The sequence below is a fragment of the Erpetoichthys calabaricus genome, chromosome 4 (assembly GCF_900747795.2).
Source record: "Erpetoichthys calabaricus chromosome 4, fErpCal1.3, whole genome shotgun sequence".
Lineage (NCBI taxonomy): Eukaryota > Metazoa > Chordata > Cladistia > Polypteriformes > Polypteridae > Erpetoichthys > Erpetoichthys calabaricus.
The window spans coordinates 228,174,465-228,195,085 of NC_041397.2; the positions used below are offsets into that span (position 1 = coordinate 228,174,465).

Genomic DNA, 20,621 nt, shown 5'->3' on the forward strand with positions numbered 1-20,621 from the left:
AATTATGGCTTCAAATCATCTTGGTTTGATCTCTACAAGCTTTGCACACCTGGATTTGAGTGGCTTTTCCCATTGTTCCTTGCAGATGCTCTCAGGCAACATTAAATTGGAGAGGAAGTGTCTGTAAACTTCCATCTTCAGGTCTTGCCACAGATGTTCTATGGGGTTTAAGTCTGGGCTTTGGCTAGGCCACTCAAGGCCAAGTCACTCCGTCTTTATCTTGGCTGTATGCTTTGGGTCATTGTTGTGCTGAAACGTGAACCTTCGCCCCAGTCCAAGGTGGTGTGTACTCTACAGTGGGTTTTCTTCAAAGACCTCTCTGTAGTTGTCTGCATTCATCCTGCCCTCAATTCTATCCAGTTTCCATGTCCCTGCTACTGAAGTACCCTCACAGCATGATGCTGTCACCACCTCAGGGATTTTATCACTGACTCACTGTAGGGATTTTATTAGACAGGTGATAAGCAATGCCTGTTCTTTACTGCACGTAGTGCATTGAGTTCTGCTCAAAGAGTTCAAGTTTTGTTTCATCAGCACCTGCTCATCTACTTTTCTGGTAACCAGGTCTTTCACCATGATAAAAAAAGAACTGACTTGTAATTTTATTATTGTATTATAAAAGAATCCTTGTAATTGTATTATTAATTTATGCTAAAAATATTTGCATTGACATTGCAGATAAACCATATAGCACTGTTTCTGACTGCATGTAGACTTTTTAAACAGAGGACATGGTCAGAACCCAAAAAATTATTTTTGTGTGGAGATTACAAGCAGTCCACAGAACAGAAAGTGAGAGGATGTGTTTAATTATTTTGCTTGGCTCTGGTATGTGCTGTCAAGAGTGGATGCTGACTGGTAATTTCTAGAAATGAATTTCACACGGCATTGCAAGTGATACTGATAAACGATGGGGTGCAAGTGCTGGATGACTCTGCATTTTTATATGCATGGGATTGGTATTCACTTCAATTAATCTTCATTTTTTTATGGTAACCTTCGCTTCAACATCAAGTAACATGCAAAAATACAGGACAAGATCACTCAATACAAGAAGATGATATATTAAAAGAAAACAAAGTCTGAAGAATGTACACATGTATACTTGAACTTGAACTACATGGGAGCAGAATGACAGTATGAACTGAAAGTACAGCAAAATTAGGGTCAGCATAATAGTTCCTAACAACTAAACTAGTGAGTGAAGGCAGATTTAAACAGAACAGCGAAAAATACAGTTTAATATGTTTAATTTTAACATAAACACAGAAGAAGCATCTCCTGTAGAACTGTCTTAAAATGTTTATACTACTAGATATTATGCTTGTTTAAAACCACAAAAAACTGCCTAGTATACTGTATAGAAAATGCATCGAATTATATGTAAATGTCATAGCTCTTCTTAAAAAGCTTCATACTTTTATATATAAATACAAGTAATTACTAAAAAATGAAACACAAAATTTAGGCATGGATGTCAAGGTGGAATAAATAAAAGACACTCCACATACCAACAGATGCCTAGTTAATTTAGCACAGCTTCCAAGAATCATGCTGCCACCTACAGGGGGATAAGGGAAACTAGCACATGAATTGAATTGAGATGGGTTGCTCAATTCATTATACTCTGTAAACATATAAAACTAGGTTTGATTTAGATTTACTTCTGCAGTAGAAATACTCTGTAGTTAACTAAAATTATTCCTTGTCTTCTCCCACACTGATTCTATACACTTATTCTCATTAGCTTTGTTGAATGCCTTTTTAAATCCAGTTAAGGTAATATGCATGAGTTTTGTCCAAGCACATAGTTTTCACTGAAGTAAAAAGAATGAAATACATCGAAACTTTGACTGACAGGTACAATGTATTTTGCAGCCAGAATAAATATGGTTATGAAAAAATTACTCAATTAACCATCCATTTTTTGAACATTCTTAATACAACAACTTCAAGGGTAACACATAAGGGCCTATACACACCCTCAAAATGTTAAAGATGTGTTAAAACTTAACATTTTCTTTTCCAGAGTATGTCCCAAAAATGGATAGATTATTGAGTTGTTGTTGCATGTAAAAGATCATGATAGATATCATGTTGCTTACTACCATAAAAAAGTTAGGACTAACAGAAAGTAAGTGCTATTGATTTAGGTGCAGTTAAACAGTATGAAGTGAGATTCATTTTTTGCCTTCAGCATGAAGTTGAAGCTCTAGTAACATCACTCCCTATTTGTAACAGAGCTTATTTCCTCAGTTGACAGGCAGAAAATAAAACGTTGCAACAACTTACCAGATATGCAACACCTGCGACAAATTATTGTACCCTCTCACTTACCTGGTTACTTGGGCTACAGTTAAAAGCTATATTAAAAGTTGAAGTAATTATCACTCAATAATCCAGCTGCTTTGTCCAGGATAAGGCATAGGGCTAATGTAGATTGAGTATGAACGTACAGAATTTATTTACTCATTTCTACATTTGCAAGCCCAATTTACCTTATTACACCATTGACATTTTAACTCAGGCATCAAGACAGGTCAATTTAACAAGAAAAGGGGATGACAAGCATGCTTTTGTTCATCATAATCTAAAAAAAAGTGTTTCAAATAAATAAAAAGAATGACAAAATTACCAGATTGCAGGCATCAATGGCCTTCCATTTTTGTAGTGACAGTTTAAGTATGATAAAAGAATAATAGGTAAGACAAAAAAGACCAAATCTACAGAATCCCTGGGCACTGCCTCAGATACAGGGGGCAAAGACTGAATGAACACTTCTTTATTTATTTTGCCAACATTACCGTATACTAATCAATATTTTTGCCATTTTGTTACTTCGAAGCATTCTTTTTTAAATATATTTATTTCTAATTTGTCATTTAATGCAGTCTACAGATTACTTGTTATATAATTTACAGCTCCTGCATACCTCTTAACTTATTTGAAAGGACACCTTTATGTAAAAGGTAGGACATGCAGCTGTATATTTCAAATTTGATTCCATATTTAAAAAAAATAATAAATTAAAATTACATTTTAAAAAAGCAATTGCACAATTCTAATTGACACCCAATTGATTGTATTCTCAAAAGCACCTACGTATAGTTCTATAATTTCTTTGAAAATCTTCTGCATAATAATTTTAATTTTACATAACAGTCAGATTATTATTTTCTTACAGAAGATGTTTATTGTATTTGAATGCTTATTGTGAAACAAATCACTGCATATTGCCAAAATAATTTCAGAGTTTTAAATGAAAAAAATAGAAAATGAATTCTATTGTTAAAAATGTATAGGAAAATTGAGCATAGACTACAAGTATAATACCCTCACTGATAGGGCCCATTGTCAAGTATATACTGTATATTATGCACAGTGTAATTGCAGTATCTATTCAAGTAAAATAAAGAAGCAGGTGCCAAACAAGATCACAGAAGAGGACAAAAACTACTTGATTATATGATTGTGATTCATACCAACTCTGTCTCTGCTGAGTAAGACTGTAATCTGAAGTAAAATATCACTTAGCAATTTATTATTAGTGATTTTACTATAAAACAAAAAACAGTATACAGTAAATATACTGACTTTAAAAAAAGAAGAATATTTTCTGGAATGAGAAACTGTGGTAAAGTGAGGTCTGTGGCTGTTTGGCGTTTTTAATAAATAATCAATGGATTTATGTCTCCATGTGGGGGGTGTGGTGGTGTGGTGACCAGTTCCCGGGTGTGAAACAGGAGTGGGCAGCCCTGCACAGGTGTAGAATCATCCGTAACCATAACTGACAGCAGGACCTGCTGATTATCCAGTTGTTCCACATCCCCATTTTAAAAGGGAAGCACTAGTTCAAGAGAGGGGATCTTGAATCAAGGATCAAGGAAGAAAGACGGAGGTTAAAGTGAGAAAGAAAGAGAGGGCAGAAGGCAGAAGAAGATTGTGCAAGCAAGCGAAAGGGAGTAGGCTGAAGAGAGAGAAGGCAGGCTGCTGGGAAGGAGAGCTCCTTGAGTGGTGTGAGAGGCTGATGCCCCTTGGGGTTGGCTGAAGGAATGATCGCTCTGACTGAGCAACTCAGGGAGCCAGAGTGATGTGTTCTAAGAGGAGCGACTCACTGTGGAAGACCAAGAAGGCAGTGGGGGCTGAGTAGGCTTGGGAGGAGAGCTCCAATGTGAGCGCTATAGCCTTTGGGGTCCCAAGCCTAGGTCCAGATAGGGAACCAGGCTATAGCTATGGGACGGCAGGAACCCAGACCTGTGGAAGGTGTGTGTCAGTAGGGCGTCTAATCTGCTGCAAGCCCTGTATTAGATAAGCAGAGGAGCCACCGGGATTTTTTTTTTTTGTAAAGATGGTTTCCTGGCAGTTGAGTTTAACCTTTTACTTTAATAGATTTATTTATTACGATTTTAACCTCCACAGATACACCTTTTAATGGATTATTTATGTATTATGGATATGGGAACACTGCACTTTTAAACATTTTTGGATTGTTTTTAATAAAAGCTCTGAACACATTTACACCATCCCCTTGATAATTTTTTTCATCTGCCAAGCTCATCTTGGTTACGGTGCTGACGGTGTTGAGTTCAAGAGGCTCCCATTGAAGACGGAGCAAGGAGCTGATCCGCACCGTCACAGAAACCTATATTTGTAGCTTGTATACTTCCTCACAAAAGCTGTCCATTTGTTTTCACCCCCTGACCATAAATACAACTTACGCAGTGAGGAACTGCAACTTGTCAAATACACAAAAGCCGAATAGGTATTATTTTTACCCATTGATGTGCAGTAAAAATAATTCCTGATCAGGTCAGGTTGGGGAGCATGCACTGCTGCAGTGCATTGCCGCACCCATCACATTACGAAACAGCTCTGGATCCTAGCTGGCAACCCCCTCAGGCAGACACACGGTGCTGTCCCACCCTCTAAAAAAATGACCATCTATCTGCTGCTGCCAGGTGTTACGTAGGCATAACCTTGGCCTGGTCCAGCTTCTTGGGTCTTCAGCAATGAAGATCCTGCAAGTCGGATCACCCTCGGCGAAACATGCCACATGGTTATAGTGCCTTAACTGATGCTCCCTCACAATGTAGGTAATGTGCCTCATTCGGGACTCCTTGAGCAACCACTTGTTCAACACAAAGTCAAACCAGTGGTACACAAGGTTTCTCCCGAGACGCCAAAGGATCTAGCCTTCATCTCAGGTCACTGGACAGCATCCATGATTTGCAATCATATAGGAAAACAGGAAGCACCAGAACTCTAAAGACTTGGACCTTTGCCCTTTTGCAAAGATATTGGTAGCACCACACACCCCTTCTAGTGACCTTGTGACCCCCCCCCCCCCCACATCCTCTTCGAATCCACCTATTGACTTCATAGGAAGAGTCACCAGAGACGTGTGTTGCTGTCAAGATAGGCAAACCTCTCAACATGGTCAACACTCTCTCGCAGACAGACACACTGCTGATGGCTGTGCCCAAGAGGTTATCAAAGGCCTGGATCTTGGTTTTTATCCAGGGACACTTAGACTCTTAAACCCAGACATTTAGACTCTTCACTCAAGAGCCCAGATCAGAGTTTCCATTGGCTCCATGAAGATCACAGCATCATTGGCAAACTCAAGATCAGTGAACCTTTCTTCACCAACAGATGCTCCACAGCCACAGGATCCCACGAACCTGCCCAACAACAAGTCCATGCAAGCACTGAACAAGGTAAGAGCTGAACACACCCCGGACGAGCCCCAGATTCAACTGGGAAAAGCGAAGAGATTCTGCCTCCACTCTGCACAGCACTCACAGTACTAGTGTACAGGCCAGCCATGATATCCAGCAGCTTAGGGGGAATTCTGCAAAATCTCAGGATGTTCCACAGTTCAGAAAATGCATTTAATTAATGGGCAAAAACTAAACATGTTGATTGCCTAATTGAGAACCCCAACAAAAACATTAAGTGAAAAAAAAACTTTTGTTTTTTTACAATAACAAATAGTCTTGTGATATTTTATGTCTGGCAGCTTGTAACAATATATGTAGGTGTTTTAGAGCTATTTTGTTTTCTTAACTGATTTGCTGTAGCTCCCTCAGGTTGATTTGATATCACTTTGGCACTGCAATTTTAATAATGCCAAAGATAAAATTTGTACTTTAACTTAAATTAATCTTGATGCCTCTACTGTTTTACCTGTTTTTTGTTCAGTGTTTACATCAATACAAAGTTTCGCTAATGTTATGAAGTAAAAGCCATATTAAGTAAAAATTTGCATTCTTACCGAAACACTGAAAACACTCCTTTTACTAATGACAGCAACTGTTACAAAAGGATATTATAAATGCCAAATGGCAGTTAAAGAGAAAAAAAAGTGGAACTAGCAAGTCAACTACAAGAGATTCTTTCAGTAGCAAAAGAACAGTGAAAGAGAAGGTCAGCTGTATTAGAATTAGTAAAGGCAAAATAATTTGCAAAGGAGAGGAAATAGCCAATGCAATTAATTAATGTTTTAAGTATTAAGAAGAACTCCTTCTAGAGGTCACTAAGAGTATTAAGAAAACACTCCATTATCTGAAAATTGCTAAGACTGAAGTGATATTGGTCACTGGGTACAAAAAAAATCTAACATATTTTTCAAAAATCACTGCAAACCACAGAAATGCTAAAATACTGAAAACTAGCAAAATTGCTACAATATTCAGAAAAGATGAATGGGCTGACCTTATTAATAAGAGGCCAGTAAGTTTAACATTTATCATGTGCAAATTAATCTATAATCTAACAGATGTAATAAGAAAAAGTTAACATGTATGAGAAGAGAATTCATATTTAACAAATATATCAAAATTCAACCAACAAAAGCATTTAACCACAGTAGTGAACACTACATATCTCGTTTTTCAGAGTGTTTTCAATAAAGTACCACAAAACGTACACCCTATAAAGAGAATTTAGAAGTCACTATGGACTCATCACTGTTCACATTCAGACAGTGTACAAAAGTGGTAATGAAGTTTTAAAAGGTGTCAAGTTACACACTGCATTGTGTGAAGTTTCTGGGGTTTGTAAAAAAAAATGGTATAACACTAACAGTAGGGATTATGTTATTCCAGTTTCAGCAAATGAAGATTACGAGTTTTTCAGGTAATCTTTATCTTATACTAGCACAGTTACCCCACGATGCCCGGGGTGGGGACACCAACTAGCACTGTCTGAGGTGATGGCTCCAACTAATTTTGAAATAAAACATAATTTGTGGTCTTGCCCCAAATAAGGAACCTGTGCAAAATTTGGTGGCGATAGGTACAAAAGTGCGGACTTGCATAATAAACAAACCCCCAAACACAAATTCAGCTTTATATAATAGACAGTACCCTTCTAAGGCAGAAATCACAACAAAGCACTTTACAGACATATAATACAACAATTTACATGTGTTGTTTACAGTTGGGGCATAGGCATAAAATTAAGAAATTAGTGAAACAGAGTGGATGTCAGGTTATTACTTTTTCTTCCAGCAGCACATTAGAGGTCACTTCTGAATCAGAATTACTAAGTGATAATGACTGTTTTGTAGTTTTTAATAGTTCACGAAGGAACAATAGGGGGAAAAAAAAGGTACAAACAATGTGGTAAGGCAATTCGATACTTCCCGACAATGGTAGTCTCAATCTTAGCATGACCTGCAGCCTACATAAACTTCATCATTTCCAACAATAAAGGCAGAGTACAAGAAAGGTAAAAATTAAATAGTCCTTTAAAATACATAAACACACACTAAAAAAAGAAACATTATTTTTGAAAAGCAGACTTAAGAATATGTAAATATATGAATAAACAGATGGGGAAAAAACATTAGCCCTATACATTATACAATATATCATTTCAGTGATAAATTGATTCATTCACTCATCATTGAAACCTGACAAATTTTATTATTGGGTAGCCGAGAACTGGTGCCTATATTGGCATCATTAGGTATAAAGTAAATGCAAGCCTTTGTTGAGTCAGAAGTTCATTAAAAGTAATTAATGATGCATGTGCAAAATATTTGAAAACCAAAAAAAAAAAGAAACCACCAAAAATGGTTTGAATTGATAAAAGTTACATTTTTAAAAACATAAAAATAAAAAGAAAATTTTGCCAGGGAAATTACAAAAACAGCAACAAGTACAAACATAGTGAACTTCAGGAAAGTACAAACATGGAATCAAAAAAGAAAAACATATAACAAGAAACATGCAGTAAACAAGTTTTCAATTTAAAAAAGTATATCAAAATTTAAAAAAGCCTCTGAGATTCAAATTTCAGAATCATTGAAACTAAGTAGGGTATAGAAAATTCACGAAATATTAACAAAAGAAGTAAAGGGCATGTCTCACAAAGTAAAGACAAGTTTTGTGTCTAAAAGATGTTAAAGCAGAAGCTTTAGTGTACTTCAGGCATGAGATTTGTTGAAGAAAAAATAATTTTACAAATCAGTTCTAGGAAAAGTGAAACAAAACATGTATCTCATATAGAAACATTAGAAGACTAATAGCAAACTGACAAAAAGACTGATAGCAAACATTATCCTACAAATGGAGGATCACCTTTTTTAAAACAAGCAATTGGTGTAACTGACAAAAATCAACACCAAATCATATCACATTGCTATGGCTGTATACTGGAAATCCATTGCATTTAGTGACAACAATGGCATTAATGATAAACCTCACACGTCTGTGAGTTTTCACAGACAAGGCAGACCCAATGACGTACACTAATGTGAGAATGAACAGTGTGCTTTCTTTGTGAAGACAGAAGGACCAATGGAATGTGGTACCTGGCCGTGAATGAAGTTCCTTTTTGAAAAAAAAATATGATTTAAGTACAGCTATATTGAAATGCTGGGACATGTAGTGAATCAACTACACACATTCACATGTATTGTATGCTGCTATCCAAAGGTGAATTACTGTTTAACTCTCCTCCAGACAAATTTATATAAATCACAAATATCACTTATAATCAAGGATATTTTTTCAGTACATGTCACAAAAAGCATAATATACTAAGCTGAAAACTATGGTTGATAGTGTTATTTCATCGAGCTAAAAAAAACAACTATATAAACTCACTAAAAAATTAACTGCAGTGCTTTTACACCAATTTGACATATGAGAAAGGAGAATTTATGAGCAAGTATGTTGTGAATGGAGTGAGCTGAAAAGAGTACAGCACTCTGAAAACTCTGAAAGCAAACCGTTTAACTTGCAGCTCTCTCTGTTCACAATGTGCCATCTCACGTGTTCTCCTTTTCACATGTCAGTATTTGAAAACACCGCAATGAATTTTCAAATGGATTTATATACTTTTTTAAGAAAACTGAAATAACTAAAGCCCTGCGGTGGGCTGGCACCCTGCCTGGGGTTTGATTCCTGCCTTGTGCCCTGTGTTGGCTGGGATTGGCTCCAGCAGACCCCTGTGACCCTGTAGTTAGGATATAGCGGGTTGGATAATGAATGGATGGATGAAATACAGTGGGTACGGAAAGTATTCAGACCCCCTTCAATTTTTCACTCTTTGTTATATTGCAGCCATTTGCTAAAATCATTTAAATTAATTTTTTTCCTCATTAATGTACACACAGCACCCAATATTGACAGACAAAAAAAAGAATTTTTGAAATTGTTGCAGATTTATTAAAAAAGAAAAACTGAAATATCACATGGTCCTAAGTATTCAGACCCTTTGCTGTGACACTCATATATTTAACTCAGGTGCTTTCCATTTCTTCTGATCATCCTTGAGATCACCTTCATTTGAGTCCAGCTGTGTTTGATTATACTGATTGGACTTGATTAGGAAAGCCACACACCTGTCTATATAAGACCTTACAGCTCATGTCAGAGCAAATGAGAATCATGAGGTCAAAGGAACTGCCTGAAGAGCTCAGAGACAGAATTGTGGCAAGGCACAGATCTGGCCAAGGTTACAAAAAAATTTCTGCTGCATTTAAGGTTCCTAAGAGCACAGTGGCCTCCATAATCCTTAAATGAAAGACGTTTGGGACGACCAGAACCCTTCCTAGAGCTGGCCGTCCGGCCAAGCTGAGCTACCGGGGGAGAAGAGCCTTGGTGAGAGAGGTAAAGAAGAACCCAAAGATCACTTTGGCTGAGCTCCAGAGATGCAGTCAGGAGATGGGAGAAAGTTGTAGAAAGTCAACCATCACTGCAGCCCTCCACCAGTCAGGGCTTTATGGCAGAGTGGCCTGTCGGAAGCCTCTCCTCAGTGCAAGACACATGACAGCCCGCATGGAGTTTGCTAAAATACACCTGAAGGACTCTGAGATGGTGAGAAATAAGATTCTCTGGTCTGATGAGACCAAGATAGAACTTTTTGGCCCTAATTCTAAGCGGTATGTGTGGAGACAACCAGGCATTGCTCATCACTTGTCCAATACAGTCCCCACAGTGAAGCATGGCGGTGGCAGCATCATGCTGTGGGGGTGTTTTTCAGCTGCAGGGACAGGACGACTGGTTGCAATCGAGGGAAAGATGAATGCGGCCAAGTACAGGGATATCCTGGACAAAAACCTTCTCCAGAGTGCTAAGGACCTCAGACTGGGCCGAAGGTTTACCTTCCAACAAGACAATGACCCTAAGCACACAGCTAAAATAACGAAGGAGTGGCTTCACAACAACTCTGTGACTGTTCTTGAATGGCCCTGCCAGAGCCCTGACTTAAACCCAATTGAGCATCTCTGGAGAGACCTAAAAAGGGCTGTCCACCAACGTTTACCATCCAACCTGACAGAACTGGAGAGGATCTGCAAGGAGGAATGGCAGAGGATCCCCAAATCCAGGTGTGAAAAACTTGTTGCATCTTTCCCAAGAAGACTCATGGCTGTATTAGCTCAAAAGGGTACTTCTACTAAATACTGAGCAAAGGGTCTGAATACTTAGGACCATGTGATATTTCAGTTTTTCTTTTTTAATAAATCTGCAACAATTTCAAAAATTCTTTTTTTTGTCTGTCAATATGGGGTGCTGTGTGTACATTAATGAGGGAAAAAATTAATTTAAATGATTTTAGCAAATGGCTGCAATATGACAAAGAGTGAAAAATTGAAGGGGGTCTGAATAGTTTCCGTACCCACTGTAACTAAAACCACCTATAGTTTTCAGAATAGCCTATCATCTTTATTACATGTGCTGAAAAAATTAGCTTAATTGTAAGTGATTTTTTCTTTGATTATTATATAGTTAGGAGCGAGAGACAGCAATTCTCATGTTTGCAACATCATGCTATAGCATCGATAAAGGAGGCTAGATGGGATTCTTTGAAGTGAAAAGAATAAACATATGCAATGAAGTGCTTTCTGGAGATCAGAGACAGTGATTCACATCTGGGTACCAAAGTTCAGTGGTGTCATTTCTGGTGATAATAGAAAAAATCCAGAAAAAAAATAAAAACATGAATAAATTTAGTGCACAAAAACACATAAAATGGAGTAACAGGCAAGCAAAGTAACTTGGATTGTATTGTTAAATACCTTCAGGTTTCAAGATAAAAGAGAAATACATATACTGAGTTTAAATGAATATAGGTATAAATTTTACCATCATGTTAACCATTCCTGTTGGCCACTATCGCTAATGAACAGGGCTATAATGAGTATCTCTCTCTGAATTACTTCAAGAAGGAATAGCTAACATACTGCATTTTGTATAGCCCACAAATTGCTAAGTTGTCTCACAGCAGTTTAATGGTGCAGCACTGATAACAGTGTCTGTGAGCCAGGTATTACAACACAAGAAGATCTTCTTTAACCAAAAGCTTACACTGTGTTTTCTGTCATCTAGAGCATTACCTTCTGCGTAGCACACAGTGAACATCCAAATCCAATTTTACTGTGTCTGCCTCCTCTAGAAATCTGCAACACTAACTTGAAAGCTTATTAGTTATATTAATTTACTAAGAAGAATATTCTATAAAGCAAAATATGAAAAAAGTCAACAATTTAGCATACATACTTGGGGAATATAATTTCTTCTTTCTTGGCACACAGCATGGAACCATGCCAAACAGAACAGAGACTGAGCTCTAGACACAAGCCCCTTGTGGCTTATCTGTTCAGGAGTCCACGATTCGTAAGTTCTCAGAAGGTTTTTTTTCAAACCTGGAGGTGCCTACATTTGAAACAAAACATATTTCTAATGAGATTAAAATTGTGTTTTCTATAAAGAAATAACTAAAATGACTGATAAGGAAATGTGACGATAACAATAAATTTCTTTGACACTGCAATTTTTAAGAAACATCATATTTGCACAGTACATATGGTAAATACACCAACAATAATTTTGCAAATAAACAAAGGGAATGTATTGTTACAAGTACTAGTGTACTGTAGATCTAATAATAACAACAAATATTTTACAATTTTAAACATTTTCCTACATTTTTAAGACGATGTCTTTAAAATATGCACCCATTTGTAAAATGTAAAACTGGCACATCTGAAAAACACTGCACTGTTTTTCAACAAAATAAAACAGAAAGAACAACGGGTGATCAAAGGTTCTGAGCCTGTACCTGAAAGTGGTACTCTACAGTGATGATTTTGTAAGTGATCGAACATTACCTCCTGTGTACTAAAATGTATGATTTACAAGTTTTTAGCATTTTCAGATATTTCCTAAAACTGGCTCCTTGTGACATATCAATTTAGAGGGCCTCCTCCTTGGGATATTCAATGTCACTGTCCATTTAGCTAAGAAAGATTGACAAAATGTTTTCTTTTAATGTTACAGAAATGCTTCATAAGTACTATAAAACTTTTAGTGTTCATAGGGATTATTTTGAGAAAAAAAAACTTGTTGAGGGTTGATGATTTCATTTTAATAGCTCATGCACACAGATTTCTCCCTCCCAGATCACTCCCTGCTCCTTGAAAAAAACAACTTTTTCAATTACAGAGCCATGCGGTGTGGGAGCCAGTTCTAGCAGCCCTAGATGCAATGTCAGAAGCAGCCTTGAACTGACAGATCATCCATTAATGGGCATGTTTATGCATACATTCACTTTCACTCATACAGGCAAATTTACTATCGTTAAATCAATGTAACACTGAGGTATCCAGAAGAAATCAACAAAGACATTCATTCAGGGTATTTTCCTATTAAGCACTGAGTGCATACAGACTGAAAATCAAACAGTTCTCTGATACTTTGAGTCAGCAGTTCTAACTACTTTTCCACACTGTCATCCAATTATTTTTAGAACGCAAATTTTGAGCAGCAGATAAAATCTTTACAAATAGAGTAAATGAAACAAAATGTATTTTTTTAAATTGAGCATGAATTATGGATTTTATTTCTTATGTGATATGTATAATCATGAAACTGAAAGTTCTAATAAAAATGAAATAAACATTGCATACACAAATCACAACTATTGAAAATAATGAGAACGGTACACTGAGGAATGTCCTTAAAGATTTTTTGAAATTGTTTTTTTTTTATCAATTTTCCAGTAAAAACACCACAGAAGGGATATGGTTTAATTATGAAAGGTAAACCTGGAAATCCACATATTTAATTTTTTAATGAATCAACTTGAAAATGAAACTATCCATTTTAACTGAAGAGTAAACCAAAGGGCAAACATTCTCCCGAATATTACTGTAGGCTAAATACTGTTTGAATGCAAGAGGAAATAGTTACCTCATATGTAATCTTTAAGCTGGACTGGAGCAGTATAGGTGTGAATTTGGGGTGAACCTCAGCTGTTAGCCATAAGCGGAAATTGGATTTTGGCTGAAGAATATTTAGTTCCTGGAGAGGAAAGTAAGAAAAAAAAAAGAATTACATATAAAGATTAAAGGAGTACACAAAAAATCAATGTACAGTGTAACCTCGGTTCACGAACGTCTTGGTACACGTACAAATCGGTTTACGACTAAAAAGTTCACCAAACTGTTGCCTCAGTTCACGACCACACACTCGGTATAGGAACAAGCCAGTTTCCCTTTTGGTTTGTACATGTTCAGTCTCTCCCTGTGCATTTCCTGTGCAGTGAGCAAGAGAGAGAGTGAGAGAGCGTGACACACACACACGAGAGAGAGACACACTCACACACACAGGCACGAGAGAGAGAGACACACACACACACACACACACACAGGCAGCGCGAGACAGAGAGACACACACATGCGCAGGCAGCGCGAGAGAGAGAGAGAGAGACGCACACACACAGGCAGCGCGAGACAGAGAGCTGGACACATAAGGTAGGAAGGCAGTTAAAGAATGCACTGGGCTTGATTTTGTTTTCATTTCTGTTTACAGCGATCGGTTCGTAGCGTGCATTGTTGCAATGTTACTTTCTTGGTAGTTTATTAAATTACAGATTTTTTCAAATGCTCATTTTTTTCCCTGTGCTTAAAACTCATTAAAAAAAGTGTTTTTAGCCAGCGGTTGGTAGCGCTATAGCGCGAACTATTGCAGTGTTAGTTTTCTGTTGTTCAAGGTTTTCTCAGTGTTATTCAATGTTTTTACATTTAGTTTACTATTACGCTGTGCATTCTATGGTTTAATTAACTATATTTGTGCTTAAAAACTTAAAAAAAATATATATTTACATATAGTTCGTATGGTCTGGAATGGATTAATTGTATTTACATACAATCCTATGGGGGAAATTGCTTTGGTTCACGACCAAATCGGTTTACGACCAGAGTTTTGGAACGGATTATGGTCATGAACAGAGGTTCCACTGTATAATTATACAGTAATCCCTCCTCCATCGCGGGGGTTGCGTTCCAGAGCCACCCGCGAAGTAGGAAAATCCGCGAAGTAGAAACCATATGTTTATATGGTTATTTTTAGAATGTCATGCTTGGGTCACAGATTTGCGCAGAAACACAGGAGGTTGTAGAGAGACAGGAACGTTATTCAAACACTGCAAACAAACATTTGTCTCTTTTTCAAAAGTTTAAACTGTGCTCCATGACAAGACAGAGATGACAGTTCTGTCTCACAATTAAAAGAATGCAAACATATCTTCCTTTTCAAAGGAGTGCAAAGCAAGCAGTCAAAAAAAAAAATCAATACGGCTTTTAAGTATGCGAAGCACCGCCGGTACAAAGCTGTTGAAGGCGGCAGCTCACACCCCCTCTGTCAGGAGCAGGAAGAGAGAGAGAGAGAGAGAGAGAGAGAGAGAGAGAGAGAGAGATAGCGAGAGACAGATAAAAAAAATCAATACGTGCCCTTTGAGCTTTTAAGTATGCGAAGCTCCGTGCAGCCTGTCCTTCAGGAAGCAGCTGCACACAGCCCCCCTGCTCACACCCCCCTATGTCAGCGCAAGAGAGAGAGAGAGAGAGAGAGAGAGAGAGAGAAAGTAAGCTGGATAGCTTTTCAGCCATCTGCCAATAGCGTCCCTTGTATGAAATCAACTGGGCAAACCAACTGAGGAAGCATGTACCAGAAATTAAAAGACCTATTGTCCGCAGAAACCCGCGAAGCAGCGAAAAATCCGCGATATATATTTAAATATGCTTACATATAAAATCCGCGATGGAGTGAAGCCGCGAAAGGCGAAGCGCGATATAGCGAGGGATCACTGTATAGTTATATTAATTATATTAACAGATAATAATGCCAAATTTAGCAGTTTTGCACAAACTTTGAACTTTTACACATCCCTGTTCTATACCCAGTATAGGATTGCAGGGAGCTAGAACCCTCCTGGTCAACATGAAGAACCTGAGTCTGGACACAATCCCAGTAAATAACAGGGTATCAAAACACTAAGTCAATTTAAAATTGTCAATAAACACAACTGCATGCCTTTGAACTGTGGTGGGGGGAAGCTGGAGTCCCCAGAAGAAACCAATACAAATTCCATGCACCTCACCAATAAACTGAATTATAACACAGTACCTGCTAAACCAACCAGGCTATGAACATAAATATATTCATTACAAATATTTATAAGCATAAAACATCACTTTTTTAAAAGTGGCATAATTTCAGTGAAGCAGACAGCATTCTCCCAGCAGGAAAAGCATAAAAAAAAACCTGAACCACTGAAAAGGCCTGTATTTTATTTAAGCCAGCTCTAGATGACCCTGGAGCTGACACTGGGATAATGAACAAAAAATAAAAAAAATGGATCACTGGAGAATATCAATGAAAATATATAACGTAGTGCTGATTACCTAAATGCTGTATTGAAATAATACACCAGAAAATATATAAAATAATTGTTGGTAAACAACAAAAAGAACACAAACAGCCATTAAATAGTAAGGACTATCTGAAAAACTTATAAAAACAAAGAAAAAAGACAGTATTTCAGCCATTACACTGTTTTTCTGTATGATGGCTGTTGCCCAGATTTAATTCTTTCATTTTTTATGACATCAATTGCCACTTTTTTCCTATAAGCTCCCTCATGGCTTCTATCCCTTCACTGTCACCATAAAGCACATGTATTGGGACAACTCAGTCAGTTAGTCAGTGTCCAACCCGCTATATCCTAACACAGGGTCACGGGGGTCTGCTGGAACCAATCCCAGCCAGCACAGGACGCAAGGCATGAACAAATCCTGGGCTGGGCGCCAGCCCACCGCAGAGCACACACACACACACACTGACACACCAAGAACACACTAAGGACAATTTAGGATTGCCAATGCACCTAACCCTGCATGTCTTTGGACTGTGGGAGGAAACTGGAGCAACTGGAGGAAACCCACACAGACACAGGGAGAACATGCAAACTCCACGCAGGGAGGACCCGGGAAGCGAACCCAGGTCTTCTTACTGCGAGGCAGTAGTGCTACCACTGTGCCACTGTGCTGCCCTGGTACAACTTAGCTTTTGTTTAAATAAATAAGAAAGATGTATTGAATTGTCTCACTTCATTTGTAAACTATCTTATACCTGTACTCTCCTTTAAAATTAAAGACTGTTTCTATCAGTTTCTCCTCAAACCATGACTTCATTTCTCCAAACCAACTCTTTTGTTGAGCTCTGCACTATGCACCTGAATACTGCATTTTCTGTCTTTTCCAACTCTGCTTTTGCTTTTCATGTCTCATTCATCATACAACTCCTCACTCAGCCGGTATAACTGTTATCCAATACCATTGATAGTCCTTTAATATCAAAACTGAGAAAAGCAATTTCCATGTGTGTCTGTTCTTGCCTCTTCACATTCATCCACATTACAGAAGAATAACTTCTCTGCTTTCTCCAACATAAGTCTACCCCAATTGTCTATTGCCAATTTTGCACTGACATCTTATGGGGTACCCTACCTATTCTTCATCAAATCAGTACGGGATGGCCAAACAAAGTACATTTTGAAAGGAGTAAACTGTGCTGAAAGCCGCTGCATATTTAGTTTGGAGCATTCTAACTCAAATGTTTAAAAAAAGTGTTCAATGAAAATCTGACTTGTCAGGTTATTTCACTTCCCATTATGTTCCTATTGTAGAGTTGTCATTTGTTTACCCTAAAACATCATCATTGTAACACACATTTAGGGTTTATTAGTGTACAGAGAATGGAGGTCTACAGTTAATTGTTTCCTATATCTGAAACTTCTTAAATTGAAAAAATCTGTGCTGAAGTATGTGAAAAATTAAATGTTTCTTATACTGCCACCTTTACTACCACTGATAGCCTAATACAAGTGTCTTTTTCAGCATACTGTAAATAGTGGATTTCCTTGCCTAAAGATGTCTGACTTCCAGAATTAAAACCCATTTGTTTGGCCTGACCTATTTATTATTTTTAACTTGAGGCAATGCATTGAGATGCATGCACACGAAAGCCAATTTATCAGCTCAAGATTTGCATCAAACAATTTAGAGAAGAGTATATACAATTCAGAATGTTGCTTTGAGGGATTTCCTTTCATGCTTCACATGAAAAAAGACCTGAAAATAGTCAGCAAGATCTTTTTAAACAGTTTTATTGACAGGATAGGGAAACTGCAAATAAGATGCTTTGTAAGAATTTCTACTTATTCACACAGACACAAAAATATGTTGGCTAAGTAATTTTGTTCACATATTGTACATCAGGTAATAAAATTCTTTTAGCACCAGCTTATGACTAAACTGTGCTCCTGAGCTTACTCTGGGCTAATCTTGTAAAAGTTAGTGAGATGTGTTTTACAGTGAAGTTTTTATCACTTGAAAGCTTTAAAAATATTAAAATTCACCACTTAGTATTGGTATACTGAAAATGGTATTATCAGTGTGTTATGCTTAAATGCTAACACAACCGTAATCATTTTCAACATTGGAGACCCAGCATTATGGCCCAAGTAGCATTATGAACAAGGCAGGACCAACCAGGATGTGAGGATGTCTTACCTGTGACAGCTGAAATTCAAAATTGAACTCTAGGGTTGTTTCTACTGATACAGATAAGTGGGTGTCCCCTTCCTCCATTAACACTTCACATCTGTACCTCTTGAAGTACCATGCTCAGTGTGTATTTCCAAAATAATCATAGCGATGCATTCATTAAAATGTGCATATAAAAAGTTCTGCTGTATTAGTCAGAGAAGTCCAAGATGCCGAATTTGAAGTTCGACACCGAGGTGAAAGAACAATGTATCAGTTTTTTATTATTAAAATCAAAAGGAAATCAATATGCTTAAGAGAGAATCAATCCAGTGCCCCATACTACCAGTGTCATCAGGTCTGAAGTCTACCACCTAGAAGACAGTAGAAGTTAAGCAGCTATTATACTAAAACGCTAAAACGAGTTGCAGTACCAGCAAGAAGTCAGGGGGCGCAGTGTGATAAAAGTTGGAACGTGATATCAGAGTCTCTGTTTACTATCTACATGTGACAGAAAGTCACTATGCGGATCCTATGGGATCAATGTGCGAGCTTCGATGTTTGATGAATGGTTCAATGTAGTGAAGCAAAATGCCGACATACAGATGCATTCATGGTGCTTTTATATTTAAGAGTCGCATATTCCTGATCATAATGATATGATACATTTTAAAAGTCTCACATACTATCTTTTGTACCATCTTTTTTTTCTGAGGCTTCCTCCTGACCTGACAGCAGCGGCAAACAGCAATAGATCACCACACAGAACATATTAAATGTATGATATTCCAACTTTCTGCACATTTAGAATCCTTATAATTATACTTGATATCACTTTCATGATGAAATGCATTAAAGTATGTATGTTACATTTTTCAGATAAATTGTTCATTTTGTTTAAATAATGAATACTGTTAATAATTACACATATGGGGGTGACATGGTGGTGGAGCGGTAGCACTGCTGTCTTGCAGGGAGTCACATTGCTAGTATTCCCTGCCTGGAGCTTACATGTTGTGACGAACGGCCGGGATGCACCTGCTGTATATGTTCCCGGGGAGCAGCCATGGACAGCTCAATACCTCCCCCGGGGCGCTTGGTGGCAGCCTCCCTGGCCGACGCTGATTCACCAACCTCCCGCAGGGCTCCATGGGAGATGGAGTCCTCCACAGCTTGGTTGGGGCCCGGGGTGGCCGCTCTGGGGGCTGTCTCCTTCCAACAGCCCGGCTGGACGAATCTACAGCCCCACCCGGAAATGCAATTAGGACCAGGTGGTCAAGCACCTGGAACGCTTCCGGGTGGGTTATAAAAAGGGCCAGCCACCACCACTCGAGAGCCAGAGTCGGGAGGAGGAGGACTAAGCTAGAGGAGGAGTGGTGGTCAAGGAGAAGAGTGTTTTGGTGTGTTAAGTGCTTTTTGGGAATGTGTTGGGCCTGTGGGACATGGAGAAGACGTGCCCCACGGCTGAAGAGAAAATAAAAGTCTGTTTGTTTAAGTATATGCCTCTGCGTCAGTCTGTGCCGGGTTGGGCGCTATATAGCACCTTTCACAATGTTTTCCTGCTGGGTTTCCACAGTGTGTTCCGATTTCCTTCCAAACATATGCAGATTTGGAGACACTAAAATGACGCTAGTGTGTGTGAGTGCTTGTATTCACCTTGTGATGAGCTGATGCCCCATCTAGGGATTATTTCTGCCACATACCCAATGCTTGCTGAAATGGACACATACCTGGATATATGGATTTAATCATTAAACATCCTTTTCAGAGATATTATGGTAAGGTGTCATCGGAATTTAATGGGTGTTTCAGGCAATTCACAAGACAGCAAAGCAGAACCTGTTCTCACTGTGATAATATCTCACACTGCCACCTGGTGGATTCTTCCAGATTTACGTAAAGTACGGGCACAAGTATAAACAATAAAATGCTTGCGTAGCAGGAGCATCTGCTGGATCATGCGTTGCGTCGCGTGAAGTATAAACCTGGCCTTACAAGGCCTAGGAAATTTGACTAATACTGCTAGAGGTTAATACTGTACTGTAAATTTGGGCTTGTATCTAAAAGTTCACCATAAAAGAATACCCATTTCTGACTCAAAGTGGAATCAAAGTTGAAGTCAAGCGAATCTCCAGTAATAGGTGCAGAACGTACTAAGCTTCTGTTTACTTACTGGTTTATTTTGATTTAAATGCATTTTAAAAGATATGTCCTTGAGAGAATAGGTAGGTAGCAAATGTCCCATGACGTTGTTTGATAACTGAGGAATATTTAAAGATGCAGT

General features: G+C 38.1%; 1 protein-coding gene across 3 annotated transcripts in view; it reads right to left on the minus strand.

The window, feature by feature from the left end:
* LOC114651221 (cytoplasmic dynein 2 heavy chain 1) overlaps positions 1–20,621 on the minus strand; it is a 462,099-nt gene that overhangs the window by 134,623 nt on the left and 306,855 nt on the right. For all 3 annotated transcript variants that reach the window (XM_051926883.1, XM_051926882.1, XM_051926881.1), the window contains 2 exons: positions 13,704–13,814; positions 12,012–12,167 (listed from right to left, as the gene is read on the minus strand). In XM_051926883.1, the coding sequence (XP_051782843.1) occupies positions 12,012–12,167; positions 13,704–13,814 (267 nt within the window). The remainder of the gene's footprint in view (positions 1–12,011; positions 12,168–13,703; positions 13,815–20,621) is intronic.